The sequence below is a fragment of the Myotis nattereri genome, assembly GCF_964212035.1.
Source record: "Myotis nattereri genome assembly, chromosome: 2".
Lineage (NCBI taxonomy): Eukaryota > Metazoa > Chordata > Mammalia > Chiroptera > Vespertilionidae > Myotis > Myotis nattereri.
Genome location: NC_138076.1, coordinates 209,497,024 through 209,513,904, shown reverse-complemented (window position 1 = coordinate 209,513,904; position 16,881 = coordinate 209,497,024). Strand labels below are relative to the sequence as shown.

General features: G+C 39.0%; 1 protein-coding gene across 1 annotated transcript in view; it reads left to right on the top strand.

Annotated features, from left to right (window-relative positions):
• Positions 1 to 1,877: 1,877 nt before the first annotated feature.
• DMC1 (DNA meiotic recombinase 1) overlaps positions 1,878 to 16,881 on the top strand; it is a gene marked incomplete at its 5' end in the record, with an annotated part of 31,437 nt that continues 16,433 nt past the window's right edge. The window contains 11 exons of the mRNA XM_081083343.1: positions 1,878 to 1,928; positions 2,737 to 2,781; positions 3,916 to 4,062; positions 4,833 to 4,915; positions 5,650 to 5,702; positions 6,953 to 6,994; positions 8,835 to 8,907; positions 12,696 to 12,787; positions 14,328 to 14,401; positions 14,529 to 14,643; positions 15,237 to 15,297. Of these exons, the coding sequence (XP_080939469.1) occupies positions 1,878 to 1,928; positions 2,737 to 2,781; positions 3,916 to 4,062; positions 4,833 to 4,915; positions 5,650 to 5,702; positions 6,953 to 6,994; positions 8,835 to 8,907; positions 12,696 to 12,787; positions 14,328 to 14,401; positions 14,529 to 14,643; positions 15,237 to 15,297 (836 nt within the window). The remainder of the gene's footprint in view (positions 1,929 to 2,736; positions 2,782 to 3,915; positions 4,063 to 4,832; positions 4,916 to 5,649; positions 5,703 to 6,952; positions 6,995 to 8,834; positions 8,908 to 12,695; positions 12,788 to 14,327; positions 14,402 to 14,528; positions 14,644 to 15,236; positions 15,298 to 16,881) is intronic.

The window sequence follows — 16,881 nt, the reverse complement described above, 5'->3', positions numbered from 1 at the left end:
GCCCCGCCCCTCGCGCGCAGCCCCGCCCCTCGCGCGCAGCCCCGCCCCCTGGGTCCTCCGCGTGCCAGTTGCCGCGGGTTGGAACCCAGCCTCCTGGCCGGCGACGCGCGAGGCGCCAGTTTCCGGGTTCGGGTTCCAAGGCAGAATCCCTGCGGACTGAAAAGCCCGCGCGGGGGCGGCAGGGATTCACTTCAAGAACCTCGAAGGCTGTGGGTACGGGCGGGGTTTGCAGCAAAAAAGGACGCGCGTGAGGAATCTGTGAGGGAAGGCGCCTGGGTTCCTTCGTGCTTAAGGCTCCAGGGCCTTCACCCCGGGAGGGATTTCCAGCATCCGATGTTAAATCCGGCCGGGCCTGCGTCCTGCAGACCCTCAGCCTCCTCCTGAGGGAATCGGTCAGGAAAATGTCCGCCAAGCCAGCCAGGCCGCGGCTGAGGGTGCCGGCCCGCGCTCCCTGCACCCCGCGCTCCCCGCCCTCCCCGCCCTGCCGCCTGGGCGCCTGAGACTGAGGGCCCGGGAGCCCTCCCGCGGTTCAGTCCCGCACTTGCCACTTGAGAAGGAGAGAGAACAACCTTTTCGTTTTTTCAGGGGGAGAAGAAACGGGTGATTTTTGTTTTCGTCCGGGAGGGCAGTCTGTGGAACTTTGGGGAATAATGTGTAGGATTAACTGAGGGACAGCATCCAGGAGACCCCAGTGCACGGCCTCGGTTCCTCGGTGACTCGGCTGTGTAGGTGGCAGCAGCCACACCTCCCGGCGGTTTGTTCCCTTCTGCTAGGCCCCAACCCCCGACTTAGTGTTAAGTGAGGAGACGGAATAGACCCCCCAAAAGGAGTTACTGGGACCACATTTTATTCTAATAAATACGGCCATGGCTTGTAAATTCCTGAGGTCTTAAAACAACAGCTTCAGTGTTAAATGGCTGTTGGATTCTGTTTCTTGGCCCTAATGTTATATGCTCGGCCTGCACACTCTGGCTTTGTCCGGAAGGTCGTAGGGAAGGTCGTCAGGAAGGTCGTCAGGCTGCCTGGTCTAATTAGCATATTATGCTTTTATTATTATAGCCCACAGGCCTGGTGCACAAAATTTGTGCGTGGTAGGGTCCCTGGGCCTGGCCAGCCATCAGGGCCGATGGGGGCCTTCCGTCTGCGCCGCCCCCTGGTGGTCAGCGCACGTCATAGCAAGTGCTCTAACCCATCCAACTCCCAAGGGGACATTGCATATTAGCCTTTTATGTACATAGAGAGAGAGTAGCCACTGTAATTTTAAATCTTCATAAAATTAGTAAATACAAAATACACCTAATCTATGAAGCAAAAAGATGTATGTTACAAGAGAGCCCATTCATAATTAACTAGCAGAAAGGTATTCATATTTTTATGAGGAAAATAAAATCTCTCTATTGAGGGTAGATTAAGTTCTAGGAGCCAGGGAGGATACAGGAAGAACGACACAAGGTCAAAGTTCTTAGAGTGTTATTAACCTAAACATGAAAGGTTAAATAGCAGTATGCAAGTCTAGATAACATTTCAAGATAACAAAAAAGATGGCAGACAGTCATAATTAGCTGTGCTAAAGGAAATCAAAAGATATAAGAATAAATGACCACTTTTGAGGAGAGAGAGAAGAAACTCAAATCCCCACCCCACATACATCCTCACGAAGGAGATAATGCCACATGCTCAGCAGAAAGATTATTGGCCGGCCAAGCCATTCCAAACTAAATGTTTCTCTAATTATCCTTCTGGACTTTGAAATAAAATCAAGGAGGCCTCTGGGCAAAGGATTTTGTACTGTATCATCTATGACTACTTCTTAAATCATATTTCTTATTTTCCCAGAATTGGGTGTTGTTGTTTTTTTCTGCTGCTCTCCTTTCAATATGAAGGAGGATCAAGTTGTCCTGGAGGAATCAGGATTCCAAGATGATGAGGTATGGCAAGAATATTGAAAGATATGCAGACAGTCATGCCACAAAAATGAAGTTCCCTCTGTTAGCAACGATATTTAGAAACTGAATAGAAATAAAACCTAGTTCTAGAGAGAGGCAATATTACAAATATGTAACAACTTGTTTAGCAAGAGGTGCTAAGATTAGCTACTTAGCAACTGGCATGGGATAATTGCAATAACTCAACCACTAGTACGGCCACACTGGTTCCTGTGTATACCGGTAACACATAGCAGAGGAAGGAGTGCAAGGTCTGGTGGGGAAGAAGGTTGAGAAAACATATTTTAAAATAGGTTAAATGTTGTTCCATTCCTATGGGTGAAGGTCTTAGGTCAGTGAGGGCGAACCTTTTGAGCTCGGCGTGTCAGCCTTTTGAAAAACCCTAACTTAACTCTGGTGCCATGTCACATATAGAAATTTTTGATATTTGCAACCATAGTAAAACAAAGATTTATATTTTTGATATTTATTTTATATATTTAAGTGCCATTTAACAAAGAAAAATCAAAAAAATGAGTTTGCGTGTCACCTCTGGCACACATGTCATAGGTTCCCCATCACTGTCTTAGACCATGACAAAACTGTTAGATTTTTCTACCTCTTTGGATGTTAGCTCTTCTAAGTATGCAACAAAGTGCTTGTAAAAGTATTATTGATTGTACCTCTGTCTGGAGAAGTGGAATTTTAGGAATTTGGAGTGACCATAATATTGAATTAACTCTTTAAAAGGTGCTAAACAATGTAATATGAATAATCAAAACTTCATTTTTTTCTGTTTGCTCTCCTTTAGGAATCTTTGTTTCAAGACATTGACCTGTTACAAAAACATGGAATTGTAAGTATTTTTTTTAATGCTGTGTGAAATTGTCCAATTCAGTGTTTCTCAGCCTTGACCCTATTGAACATTTGGGACTGGGCGATTCTTTGTTGTGGGGAGCTGTCCTATGCATTGTAGGGTGTTTAGCAGCATCCTGGCTCCTAACCACTCACTATATCCAGTAGCACAACTAAAATTTGTCCAGACATTGTCCAGTATCCCCAGGGGGCAAAACTGCCCACGTTTGAGAACCACTGGTTCAACTGGAGGTATTGCAAGCTCTCTGCACCTACTGTCTTCATCAGCAGAAAATTCACTTCTGTGTCAGATGATTAGAGTAAATGATGTTTACAGAAATCCAGACTGCAAATAACAAACTAAATGAACTTCAACAGCAATTAGTTGATAGAAAACTTCTGTGACATTAACTTTTGGAGCCTCACATTTTTTTAAAAAAATATATTTTATTGATTTTTTACAGAGAGGAAGGGAGAGAGATAGAGAGTTAGAAACATCGATGAGAGAGAAACATCGATCAGCTGCCTCCCGCACATCTCCTACTGGGGATGTGCCCGCAACCCAGGTACATGCCCTTGACCAGAATCGAACCCGGGACCTTTCAGTCCGCAGGCCGACGCTCTATCCACTGAGCCAAACTGGTTTCGGCTGGAGCCTCACATTTTATCTCTTTCGGTTAGATTTAGAAAATAGGAGCAAGAGAAAATTCTGGTCCTTTGGTGATGTAGTTATTTTCATTCACCAAGGGTAGAAGGGGAAAAAATCCTTAAAAAATTAAAATAATATATTAGTAATGAAGTTTTGTAGAAGGAAGGAGCTGAACTGAGGGGGTGAATGTGTGATAAATTAGCTAGCTTTTCTACCAACAGACTTTTCTTTTGAATTCCTTGTTACATTGCCATGGTCCCACTAATATTCTTGGGAAATCAGGGCACAGCCAGAACATTTGGCCGTGTGCTGGGTATGTTCTACTCGTATTTCCAGAACATTTGGCTACATGGTGGGTGGGTTCCACCTGGTTGCTTGTATAAAATTGGCATCACGGTGGAAGGAGATGGACACAAAGTGCATGACATACTATGGGAATTTCTCAGGCTGGTATTTTATCAATCTGCTCCATTCTTTTACTTACAGAACGTGGCTGACATTAAAAAACTGAAGTCAGTAGGAATCTGTACCATCAAAGGGATACAAATGACAACAAGAAGAGCCCTGTGCAATGTCAAAGGGCTCTCAGAAGCAAAAGTGGACAAGATTAAAGAGGCAGCCAACAAACTTATTGTAAGCAAAATCCATTCTTTGTTGTTTTAGCTTAGAAGGGCTCTGTGAGTTTCTGTAGCCTTTTTCATTATGAACACTAGAAACCATTGTGGGAACTCTTAAGTCACTATAGATCATAGTGTACTATTCTCCCCGATTAATTTCTAAAAGATTGAGGCAGGGTTAAGAGACCTAGAACACTATGAAGGTAATTATTTTTACCAAACTTTCCTTTTTGTCTCTCTTTATATTTCCTTTTCTCTGCCTTTTCTTCTCCTTTTTATTTACTTTTTTATATTCCTCCTCCTTATTTTTGTTTTGTCTTCTCAAATGTATCATAGCTGTTGCATTGCACTCAGCACCAAAGAAGTTACTTTTCCCTGGTATAGACCAATTGATAAGAGAGCATTGGGTTAGAAAAAGACTAACAATGGATGTATACAGTTGAGATAGATAGGACCAAGAATATGCTCACTGTGGCAGCTGAGCCAAACCCATACCTTGTAAGTGAGCCCACAAGGTGAGAGGTCCATGCTGCTGTCAGGCTCCAAGCAAAAGCATATGCTTTGATTCAAGCTTTTGTGTAGAGCTTTTGGGGCCACTGAACCTAGGTAGGGTGGCTCAAGAGGCTGTATTCTTAAACATGACCTTGTGCTGCCTTCAAAGACAAATGAACTATAGCTTATATCAAATAATGATCCTGATAACCAAGTCTATAGTTTCGGCAGCATTTAAAATTAAAATCATCATCTTATACCCTTTTAAAACCCTTCCTTTTTGTCTTTCTGAAGGAGCCAGGATTCTTGACTGCATTTGAGTATAGTGAGAAGAGGAAAATGGTTTTCCATATCACCACTGGGAGCCAGGAATTTGAGTGTGTATCTCATATATTTTATAACCACTAAGCACAGTCTTTGAAATACTATATTTATTTTTCTCTATCTGGCTGTTGTTTCTACCAAAGGTAATACAAATAGCTTCTTCTTTTGAAATAGTTTTTTTTTGTGTTTGTTTTTTTTTTTTTCAAAAGGCAACTGTAGCAAATAAATTTTAAACTACTTCTGGAAATGATTAAATTTCTTACAAGAACTTCAGACCAAAAATATATAGTTTCTGGAATCAGCCTAATTTTTAAAATTAGCCCAAACTAAATTTTAAAATAATTAAAAAAAAATAATTTAACTTATCATTTCCTTTATCCTAATATCTACTTTTCATGTTTCTCAGTATATTTTTTAAAAATTGAATAGTTGATTTTTAGAAACATAGTTCCAGCACAATATGAAAAACCCAGTTAATAATAAGACTATTTAGTCAAACTCCAATTCAGCTCTACCAGAACTGAGACATAAGGCTTATAATGCCCATTTCCTATTGGTACCAGAAATAAGAACAGCAGGGCTTACAAGTTGTTCTGTTGATCCACCAGCCTTCACAGAGTAGAACCTGTGATTTAACAGGTGGTGTACCATTTGTTCAGCCAAGAATTCCTGTTCCTGTTAAATAGATATAGATAGATAGATATAGAAAGAAATGATATTAATGCTTTCTCCTTTCTTAATTTCTCTGTTTCTGTTCCTGTTACTAATACTTGCTTTCTATATCCAGTAAGTTGCTAGGAGGTGGAATTGAAAGCATGGCAATCACAGAAGCTTTTGGAGGTAAGCAGAACCTTAATATTTTGTTATTGGGGAAAAATTATACATATATACATATATATACACAAACATATGTATATAATTAAATAAACCAATAGTAAAGTATATCTAATTTAGAACTTATGTTTAAATATCAATTCTCATAATACAGGATTATTCTATGCTATAGTTAAATATATTCCAACATTAATAGATGGGTCTTATTGACATTTTTCATTGTTTCATCTCTGACTTCTATAGAAGATAGAATTTTTTTGCATTCTTTCAAAAGATAGTTGAATAATGAAACAGATCTTATTTCTAAGAAATGCATGTTGAGTGAACATAGTAGATTTTCTCTTCCCTGTTTATATCCTCTATTTTTTCTTCAAAACAATTCATACATAACTATATTACATACTATGTCTGACTACTCCAGTACTTGCAGCCCTAGGGGAATTAAATATGTTGTTTAGTTGATGTTTTTGTTGACTTAGAAAAATATATCTGGTTTTCATTATTTCTATTTTTATTAACTTAGTCTTAGTGGCTTATTGTCTTGTATGTGTATTGATATTTGTGAGATCATTGCTTGACTTTAATCTGTGGGAGTTCAGTGGGCCGAAAGTGGTGAGAGTGCAAGTTTTCCTCCAGAGAGAATTTGCTGTTTTGGTGGCTAGGGCAGTGATGGCGAACCTATGACACGCATGTCAGAGGTGACACACGAACTCATTTTTTTGGTTGATTTTTCTTTGTTAAATGGCATTTAAATATATAAAATAAATATCAAAAATGTAAGTCTTTGTTTTACTATGGTTGCAAATATCAAAAAATTTCTATATGTGACACGGCACCAGAGTTAAGTTAGGGTTTTTCAAAATGCTGACACGCCGGCTCAAAAGGTTCGCCATCACTGGGCTAGGGCATACCACCAGTATGAGACTACTTCAGTTCCCCTTTGAGGATCTCAGTTCAGTGGGAGAACCCCAGGCTCTCCTATGGTAGGTAGGGTCTTAAACTCTCGTTTATATGACTATTCCTAAAGAAAACTTTGTTTAACTTAATCTTTATCTAAAGGACAATTCTGTGAAAAAATACCTTTAAAAGTTATTTTTACTACTGGTATTCATATATGCAGAATCCATTCATGATGTGGTACTTTATGTGTAAAATTTGACACTTGGAAAAGAAAACTATACCCTGAGGCCATGTTTTATTATTTATGAAAATATCTAAAAATTAACTATGTGTTTTTGTTTTCTATATTTTCACAGAATTTCGTACTGGAAAAACCCAGCTCTCTCATACACTCTGTGGTAAGGATACATAACAACAGTAATAACAAAGCTCCAGACAGTTTGGCTCAGTGGATAGAGTATCGGCCCTCGGACTGAAGGCTCCCGGGGTCAATGATGGTCAGGGGCACATACCACAGTTGCAGGCTCCATCCCTGGCCCTGGTCAGGGCACCTGCAAGAGGCAACCATTCGATGTGTCTCTCTCACATCGATGTTTCTCTGTCTCTCCCTCTCCTTTCCACTCTCTAAAAATCAATGGAAAAATATCCTCTGGTGAGGATTAACAACAACAACAAATAATAATAATAACAAAAATAATCATAGCTATCATTTACTAACTTGTGCCTGATACTTTGTTTATTTATTTTTAAATATATTTTTATTGATTTCAGAGAGGAAGGAAGAGGTTAGAGAGGGAGAGAGAAACATCAATGATGAGAGAGAATCATTGATTGGCTGCCTCCTGCACGCCCCCTACTGGGGATTGAGCCAAAAACCCAGGCTGCACCCTTGACCAGAATCAAACCCGGGACCCTTCAGTCCGCAGGCCATTGATCTACCCCCATGATGGCGAACCTATGACACGCGTGTCAGAGGTGACACGCGAACTCATTTTTTTGGTTGATTTTTCTTTGTTAAATTGCATTTAAATATATAAAATAAATATCAAAAATATAAATCTTTTTTTTACTATGGTTGCAAATATCAAAAAAGTTCTATACGTGACACGACACCAGAGTTAAGTCAGGGTTTTTCAAAATGCTGACACTCCGAGCTCAAAAGGTTCGCCATCACTGGTCTATCCACTGAGCCAAACCAGTTAGGACGTGCCTGATACTTTATATAATCTCATGTAATCTGAACAGATTTACAAGGAAAATAAATCTCAGAGAGGTTAACTGCCCATAGTTACACAGATACCAAAGCTAGTCTTTGAATGTGTGAGGTTTAAGGTGATATGCTGCACTCTGAACACCTATATGGAAATAGGGATGAGGTAAGTGGGTATATGAGTGTGTTGGTGGGCAGAGGGTTTCACTGTCTCAATTTTTCCATTCTATCTTCTATGTTGTATCTTCAAGAATGTCACAAAATCTATTGAGGCCTAGAATCCCGTGGAGTAAGGTTAGCCCTAGGACAGACTTAAAAATAAATTTTTCTAAAACAGTAAGTAAAACACCTCCTTTTGCACAAAGACATTACTGTGTATTTCTTTGACTTAAGTATAAGGGGCATGGCAAAATGGGTAAGAAAGGGATTCTGGAACCAAAATACCTGGCTTCGTTCTTGACTCTACCATTAATAGCTGTGTGACTTGGGCAAGTTGCTTCACCTTCCTAATTGTCCCCATCAATAAAATAGGAATAATGATAGTACCAAATTTACAGTTGTTTTGAAAAAATAAATGAAATAATGCATGTACTTAATGTAAAATAATTCCTTAGTATGAGCTACCACTACATAAGAAAGAAAATGCATTTTAAATTTTGACTAAAATGAATCAAAATATTAAATGGATTATACAGCATAAATTATATTTGTGATTATTTTTTGTACGAAGAAAGTTAGTAAATTCTATTTTTATATTTTAGGAGAACTATCTTTCGTGAATATCTCCCCTTGTGAGAGATGTTGACATTCTCTGTTGAATTACTATTCTGCTGGCAGAATGCTTTAATTTTGCCATTGCTTAGTAATATAAAAATATAACATGCTGATTAGAAACTAAAGGATCATGATTCTTTGCTAGCTTAACTAAAGAACTGCAACCAGCATAAATCCCATGTTAATTTATATATTTATTTGTATAAAGTGTATTCATTCCTATTAATATTAATTAACTCTTAATTGCTTCCTAGTGACAGCTCAACTTCCAGGAGCAGGTGGCTACTCAGGAGGAAAGATTATCTTCATCGATACAGAAAATACTTTGTAACCTTTTTATTTAAACAACTTGCTGTCATAGTAGTGTGATTTAGTACTGTTACTATAAAATAGTTTTGTTTAAATATATCATTTTTATAATCATCTCGGGAACCAGCAATAATGAGAAAAGCCAAGGGGAAAACAATTGCTGGTCAAGGTCTCAAATCACTTTTTATTTAAAAAGATTTCATTTCTCTGGAAGGATTTGCTGTGAAATTGACAAAACAAATACATGAGAGTAAAATATGTATTCATTTTTAATCCTCTTCTCCAAATATTTTATATAATAAAAGGGTAATATGCAAATCGACTGAATGGTGCAGTGACCAGTCGCTATGACATGCATTAACCACCAGGGGGCAGATGCTCAACACAGGAGCTTCCCCCTGGTGGTCAATGCACTCCCACAGGGTGAGCGCCACTCAGCCACAAGCGTGGCAGCGCTAAGGATGTCCGACATCCCCCGAGGGCAAAAGGGCACAGGCTGGGCTGAGGGACGCTCATCCCCACCCCAAGTGCACAAATGTTTTACACCGGGCCTCTAGTTTTACTTATAATTAGACAGAAGATTATTGATTCACTCAGAGTGTGGTCCAAAATAAGGGGAAATGTATGAAAGGAACACAAGCACAGAAGAGTAAAGGGCAGAACCTATTTAGATAACAAAGAATTTGTTTGAAGTGGAAGGTATTCCAGAATGCAAGGCTGGTAAGGTGATTTGGGTCTTAGACATAAAGGGCTTTAAAACCAGATGGATGATGAGTGTAAATTAGATACTTTTGCAATATTCTAGGCAAGTAGTGAGAACTTGATCTAGGTTGGAAGCAGTAGGAATAAAAAGAAAAGGACAAGAAATATTAGGGAGGAAAATTGATAGGACTTGATGACTGTATTTGGTAGACAAAGGAAAGGTGAGAGAAACCACACAAGGTTTTTTGTGTAGAAAATGGGAGAATCATGATGCTCATGACAGAATTGAGCAGATCATGTTTCAGAGAAAAGGTGATTTTTCATTTTAATGTGTTGAATGTGAGGTACAGGAAGACATTCAAATGACAATTGTAAACATTGGACTCAGCTTAAGAAAGGGATAGGACCTAGAGATATGGATGTAATAACCAAAGGGGCAAGAGAACTTAGAAGAGAGAACTGAGAACACAACTTTGGGGTATGCCAGTATTTAGAAAGAAGGACTTAAAAAGAAGAAACCATGGAGATAGAGGAAGTAGGAGGAAATCTGGATGTGAAGGATAAACAAAAAGAAGAGTTTCAATTATTTAGACTTAACTATTAAGACTCTCCTTTTCTTTATTCATTATTGTTTTTTGCATCCCAAATCTTTTCTGTATTTCTGTTTTCCTGGAGTACCTACTCAAGTCATTTTATCAGAAAAGTAGTGAGGTGGTAGGTAAACTTGAGCTCTGGCATTATTTTGCTCTCACTCTTTTTTTTTTTTTTTTTTACCTATCCAGTAAGTAAAAATTAAAATGTTTTAATATATTAATGTTGGCCAAGGTAAGGAAGTGGGCATACTTATGTGTTGGTGTGCTGGGGTCCAACCCCAGTAGGTCCAGGGGTCCCCAAAGGTGTGGACGGAGTCGGCGAAGAAGGAAAGACTCGGAGGCAGCGTTCAGTTGATCAGCATGGTTGGGTTCTCTTGCCTGGTTCTATTGCCAGGTTCTGTAGGTTCTCCAGCCAGGTTCTGTTGATCAGCATAGAGAGGTTCTCCTGCCAAGTTCTAGCCAGGTTCTGTCTCTAGGTTCTTCAGCCAGGTTCTCTCGCTAGGTTCTGTGTCTAGGTTCTGTGGCCAGTTTCTGTCCAGGATCTTTTGCCATGTTCTCTCCAGCGAAGTTCTTCTGTCTCTAGGTTCTGTGTAGGTTCTGTGTCTAGGTTCTGAGGCCAGTTTCTGTCCAGGATCTTTTGCCATGTTCTCTCGCTAGGTTCTGTATCTAGGTTCTGTGGCCAGTTTCTGTCCAGGATCTTTTGCCATGTTCTCTCGCTAGGTTCTGTCTCTAGGTTCTGTCGCTCTCACTCTTGAATGTTCATTTGGCCTGTCATATACAAATTTGCATGGTATATTTCTATCCTATTGGGTATTTGCTCCTCTATGCCCACCTCACAGTGTTTCTGGATCATATAAATCCTCTAAATTTACTACCCAAAAAAACTCCAGTAGATGAAAAACACCAGAGAACTGTTTGCAGAATACTTTATTTGGAAATACTGGGCATAAGAAGACTCTGAAGGAAATTTCTAACTTGGGGAAGGAGGGTGGAATGTTGCATAGGGCTGTAATGAGAGGAGCTCAGCTGGGCTCCAGCTAGTTTCAGAAATAGCTGTTTAAGGGTGGTTCTTGGAGAGGGAGGAATTGTTCTTACAGATTAGAAACCATTGTTGGGTAATTTAGATTTTATCAAGAACGGTAAAGAGAAACAGGAGCCAAGTCCTGTACAAGAACGAGTAGGGAGGGACAAGGACACACGAGTGCCTCAGAATGTTTTCATTCTTCCAGTGTCTCTTACATGTATTTGGTTCTCTCTTTTTTTTTAAAAAAATATATTTTATTGATTTTTTACAGAGAGGAAGGGAGAGAGATAGAGAGCTAGAAACATCGATGAGAGAGAAACATCGATCAGCTGCCTCCTGCACATCTCCTACTGGGGATGTGCCCGCAACCCAGGTACATGCCTTTGACCAGAATCGAACCTGGGACCTTTCAGTCCGCAGGCCGACGCTCTATCCACTGAGCCAAACCGGTTTTGGCTGGTTCTCTCTTGATATTTTTCTTTTTAATGTTTATATTTTGTCTACTTAATTATGTTTTATGATTACCTTTTGGTGTGGATTATCTTATGACTCCTTATATTCACCATAATGCCTTGCATTGGTAATTTATGATTATGGTGATTTATTCCATATGGTGTTCAGTTAATAAATATTTGTAGATTGATTTGAACTTCCCTTCAGCATAAGCACAATTTTTATACTTCTGGTTACATAGTAACCAAGTTTTGTGAACACTGACATGGTGAAAAATGTTTTTACTCATTTACAGTTTAGATAGATCTAAGTGATAATTAGCATCTTCCAGAATACCTTTGCAGGTACACTGAATTTGCTTTCCTATGAATTTACTAATTTCAGAAAATTAACACAACTCCTTAGAATAAGGTTGGTAATTCCCTTTTGACCTTTGAAGTTACCTTTCTGACCCTTTGGTTCATGTAGTCAAATTTACCATTCACTGGCAAAACATGATTAATGGTATATTAAGCTATTTCATATTGAACAATGAGGAGTATGAACAGAGTGAATTAATTCACTTTGAAGCAACTTAAATTATAATTCAGTGATATTATCTTCCTAGAATACATCTATTATAGAATTGAGAACAAAAGAGATTCACAAATCTTAATATTTAGTTTTTCTCTTGTAATTGATTTGCCGCATATTCTGAGTCATTTGCTTAATCTCTGTCCTGTCCTCATTTGTAAAATGTAATATAGGCCATACAACTGGCTTCCATGGTTATTGTAAAAATTAGGTAATTTAACATTTAAATGTTTACGGCCTTATCATTTCTCTAACCATTATCACTACCTAAGGTATTCATTGAGGCACTTATGAAAAATAAAATGTGGTGTAGATTTGAAGTGATTATTAGTATCCTCCAGAATACCTGTGCAGGTACATTGTTTTGCCTTTCTGTTCATTTCCTTACAGTATTATTTTTTGTAGTTGTCTAAACTTTTTAAAAATTGCTTTATTAGTTCCTTAATTTTGGCACCTTCCAGCCGTCCAGATCGCCTCCGGGACATTGCTGATCGCTTCAATGTAGACCATGATGCAGTACTGGACAATGTGCTTTATGCACGTGCATATACTAGTAAGAACCCCAAGCAATTGGAAGCTTGGGTTGTTTTAAGGTTGGCAGCACTGATTTACTATATGAGTGATAGTCACAACTTTTTGACACTGTTATTTTCTCTTTTTATTTTACTTTTCTCCAAATTGATTTAGTCAGTCCACAAATTGTATCATCATGTCTGACTGCCAGCTTAGATATTAAAATGCCATGAAATTATTTCTTACCTATATCTTTGAAATGGAGAGTAACATGGATAATGTAGTACTTGGCATGTATGCTAATGCAGAATATGAAGTCATCCTATATAATAAAAGCTAATATGCAAATCAACCACACTGTGGAACGACCAGTCACTATGATGTGCATTGACCACCAGGGGGCAGATGCTCAATGCAGGAGCTGCCCCCTGGTTGTCAGTGTGCTCCCACAGGGGGAGCTCTGCTCAGCACAAGCCTGGCTGATGGCTGCCAATACAGCGGTGGTGGTGGGAGCCTCTCCTGCCTCCTCAGCAGTGCTAAGGATGTCCGACTGCAGCTAGGCCTGCCAGAGGGATGTCTGACTGCCAGCTTAGGCTCCATCCCCTGGGGAGCAGGCCTAAACCAGCAGGTGGTCATTCCCTGAGGGGTCCCAGACTGCGAGAGGGCACAGGCTGGGCTAAAGGACCCTCCTGAGTACACAAATTTTTGTGTACTGGGCTCTAGTATTTAATAAAGTTAAATAATTAAATAACTAAGAAAATCCTGCTGGGCTGGCTTGGCTCAGTGGTTGAGCATGGACCTATGAACCAGGAGGTCATGGTTTGATTCCTGGTCAGGACACATGCCCAGGTTTCAGGCTCAATCCCCAGTGTGGGGCATGCAGGAGGCAGCCAATCAATGATTCTCTCTCATCATTGCTTTTTCTATCTCCCCCTCTCCTTTCCTCTCTGAAATCAATACAAAAATATTTTTTAAAAAGAAAATCCTGCCCTGGCTAGTTTGCCTCATTGGTTAGAGCATCAGCCACGGAAGGAAGGGTCTCGGGTTCGATTCCCAGTCAAGGGCATGTACCTCGCTTGCAAGTTCCCCAGCCCCAGTAGGGGCACATGCAGGAAGCAGCCAATCAATGTGTGTCTCACATATCAATGTTTCTCTCTCTTTCTCTCTCTCCCTTATCCCTCCCTTCCACTCTCTAAAGATCAGTGGAGCCCAGCTGGTGTGGCTCAACAGTTGAGCATTGACCCAGGAACTAAGAGGTCACTAGTTGGATTCCTGGTCAGGGCACATGCCCGGGTTTGAGGGTTCTATCCCCGGTAGGGGTGCATGCAGGAGGCAGCTGATGGATGATGTTCCTCTCTCACTGATGCTTCTATCTCTCTATCCCTCTCCCTTCCTCTCTCTAAAATCAATAAAAAAATATTTTTAAAAACAGATCAATGGAAAAAATATCCTCGAGTGAGGATAAACAATAGAAAGAAATCCTTCTAGGATTCTCTTTGCCTGGCTGCCAAGGACATAATTGATCTTAACCTCTGCTTCTTCCAGCTTTTATAACATATTCTCACTGCATTTCCCACCAGGTGAACATCAGATGGAGCTACTTGACTATGTAGCAGCAAAGTTCCATGAAGAAGCTGGCATCTTCAAGCTGTTGGTACAAGCCTTTAAATATTGCTCAGTCACAGAGATATTTAGTATATTATATTTCTTCTATTGATTCTGATTCATATTAACTTCTTCCTTTCCAAATGCATATTTATTTTTACATGAATTCTGTGCAGATCATTGATTCAATAATGGCCCTTTTTCGAGTGGATTTCAGTGGTCGTGGGGAGTTGGCTGAACGACAACAAAAATTGGCCCAGATGTTATCACGACTCCAAAAAATCTCAGAAGGTAGATTTTAATAAATTGCACTATCAGAATAGCATCTGTGACTGTTTCCTGAGTTGACTTTGCAGAGAAACTCAGAATAATATCAGGAGGCAATACATTTTCTAAAATTAAAATTACTCTCATGGGAATACCGCTCTTTAAAAAAAAATAAAAAAATATTGATTCTAAATTCTAATACAATAAGGTACCTAAGTAATAATAATAACTTTGCCCTAACCGGTTTGGCTCAGTGCATAGAGCATTGTCCTGCAGACTGAAAGGTCCCAGGTTCGATTCCGGTCAAGGGCATGTACCTTGGTTGCGGGCATATCCCCATTAAGAGGTGTGCAGGAGGCAGCTGATTGATGTTTCTCTCTCATCGATGTTTCTAACTCTCTATTCCTCTCCCTTCCTCTCTGTAAAAAAATCAATAAAATATATATTTTTTAAAAATAATAATAACTTTGACTCAATTTATTTAATTAAGAAAAAATAAGAATATAATTTTGTTTATAAAATAAGCTACAATATTCCTAACCTCTGAAATCTAAGCAAAGAACTTTTTATATTTACTTTGCCATTACTTAGTTTCTTAATTTTATTTCTTGATGCAGAATATAATGTGGCTGTGTTTGTGACCAATCAAATGACTGCTGATCCAGGAGCAACTATGACGTAAGCCCCAATATTCTGCTGTTGTATTTCACAAAGGTTAATAACAGAGGATTAAAGTGTAGAGTAGAAAACAATTCCAATATAATCAGTTTTGATGTTAGACTTCTGTGACACTGACATTTTTGAAGATCACAGGCAAACTGTTTTTTTCTGAATGTCCCTCAAATTGGGGTTGATTTTTTTTCTCATTATTTAATAATTTTGGCAGGAAAATTATAGAACAGTTTGTTCCATTATTAGTGATGTTAAGTTTGATCATGTGATTAAGATGGTGTTCACAAAATTTCTGCATTGTAAAAGACTTTTTCCCCTTTGTAATCAACAAGTAATTTGTGAGGTTATACTTTGAGACTGGTGTAAATACCTTGTTCTATGATAAGCTTTCACCCAATCATTTCAACATCTGTTGAAGATTTTTGCTTCCATCAATTATTACTCTGATGGTTGCAAAACATAGTGATATCACTTGAAAACTGAGTCAGTATATCAGAGAGTAACAGATGAATGAGTCACTGACATATATTATTTTTTATTATTAACTGCAGTCACTCTGCTGTCTATTACATTCCCCAAACTTCCAATTATAAAATAAATGTAATGGAGATTGACATATATATTAGATGATATTTGATATGCTAGTGCAGATTCTGCAAATTGTACTGAAATGAATGTGTCTCTCATTAGACATTTTCTAAATTAACCCTAAGAATATTGCTGCACCTTCTGCAGTTTGATATATCTCTCATTTTTCAATACTCTTTTGATCACAGGAGATTCCAATGTGAAAAGACTAACTACACAAATTATATTAAGCAAGTTAAAAGATTGAGGAGGGGGAAATCAGTCATTAAATTCATTAAATAAATATTTATTGAAAATGTATATCAAGATTCTGGAAATTCACTAGTGAACAAAAGAGACTATGTGCCTTGCCTCCATAAAAAAAGACAACTAAATGATGTTCCTTTAACTCAAAATTTTAGTCTTTAGGGCACCCATTGTTGTTAGTCATTGAGTGGGGAAGGCAATCTTCTCTGTTTTATAGGGTATCTTTATACATAGGACATAAAACACTTCACAAACAGAATAATTTTAAACTGAAGAGAAATGGAAGATTTTTCAGGCTTGCTTTAAAAAGAGAAAATGACTCATTGGCTCAGTGGGTTGCATTCAAATAAAACAGTTCAAGTTAAAGAGCAATGTTCTTTCTTCAGATGTGGGGAGGGAACAATGAAGAGGCCAACACTGTCTATCTGTAGTTAGAAGGCAAAGGAAATCAGTGGGAATTAGGTCACAGGTAGGGGTTTTTTTTCTTAAGTTTGTAGAAAGTTTCAAAAAGAATAAAACCATTTTGAATTGACTCCAGTAAGACAATGACAGGAGAAATAGAGAGGTGACAAAAAGGAAATAATTTAAGGAGTCGGAGAGGAGATTTATAATGAAACTAGAGGCCCGGTGCACAAAATGTGCCTCTTGCAGTCCGGGAGCCCTTGGGGGATGTCTGACTGACTGCTTAGGCCCGCTCCCCATGGGAAGCGGGCCTAAGCCAGCAGTCAGATATCCTTAGCACTGCCATGGAGGTGG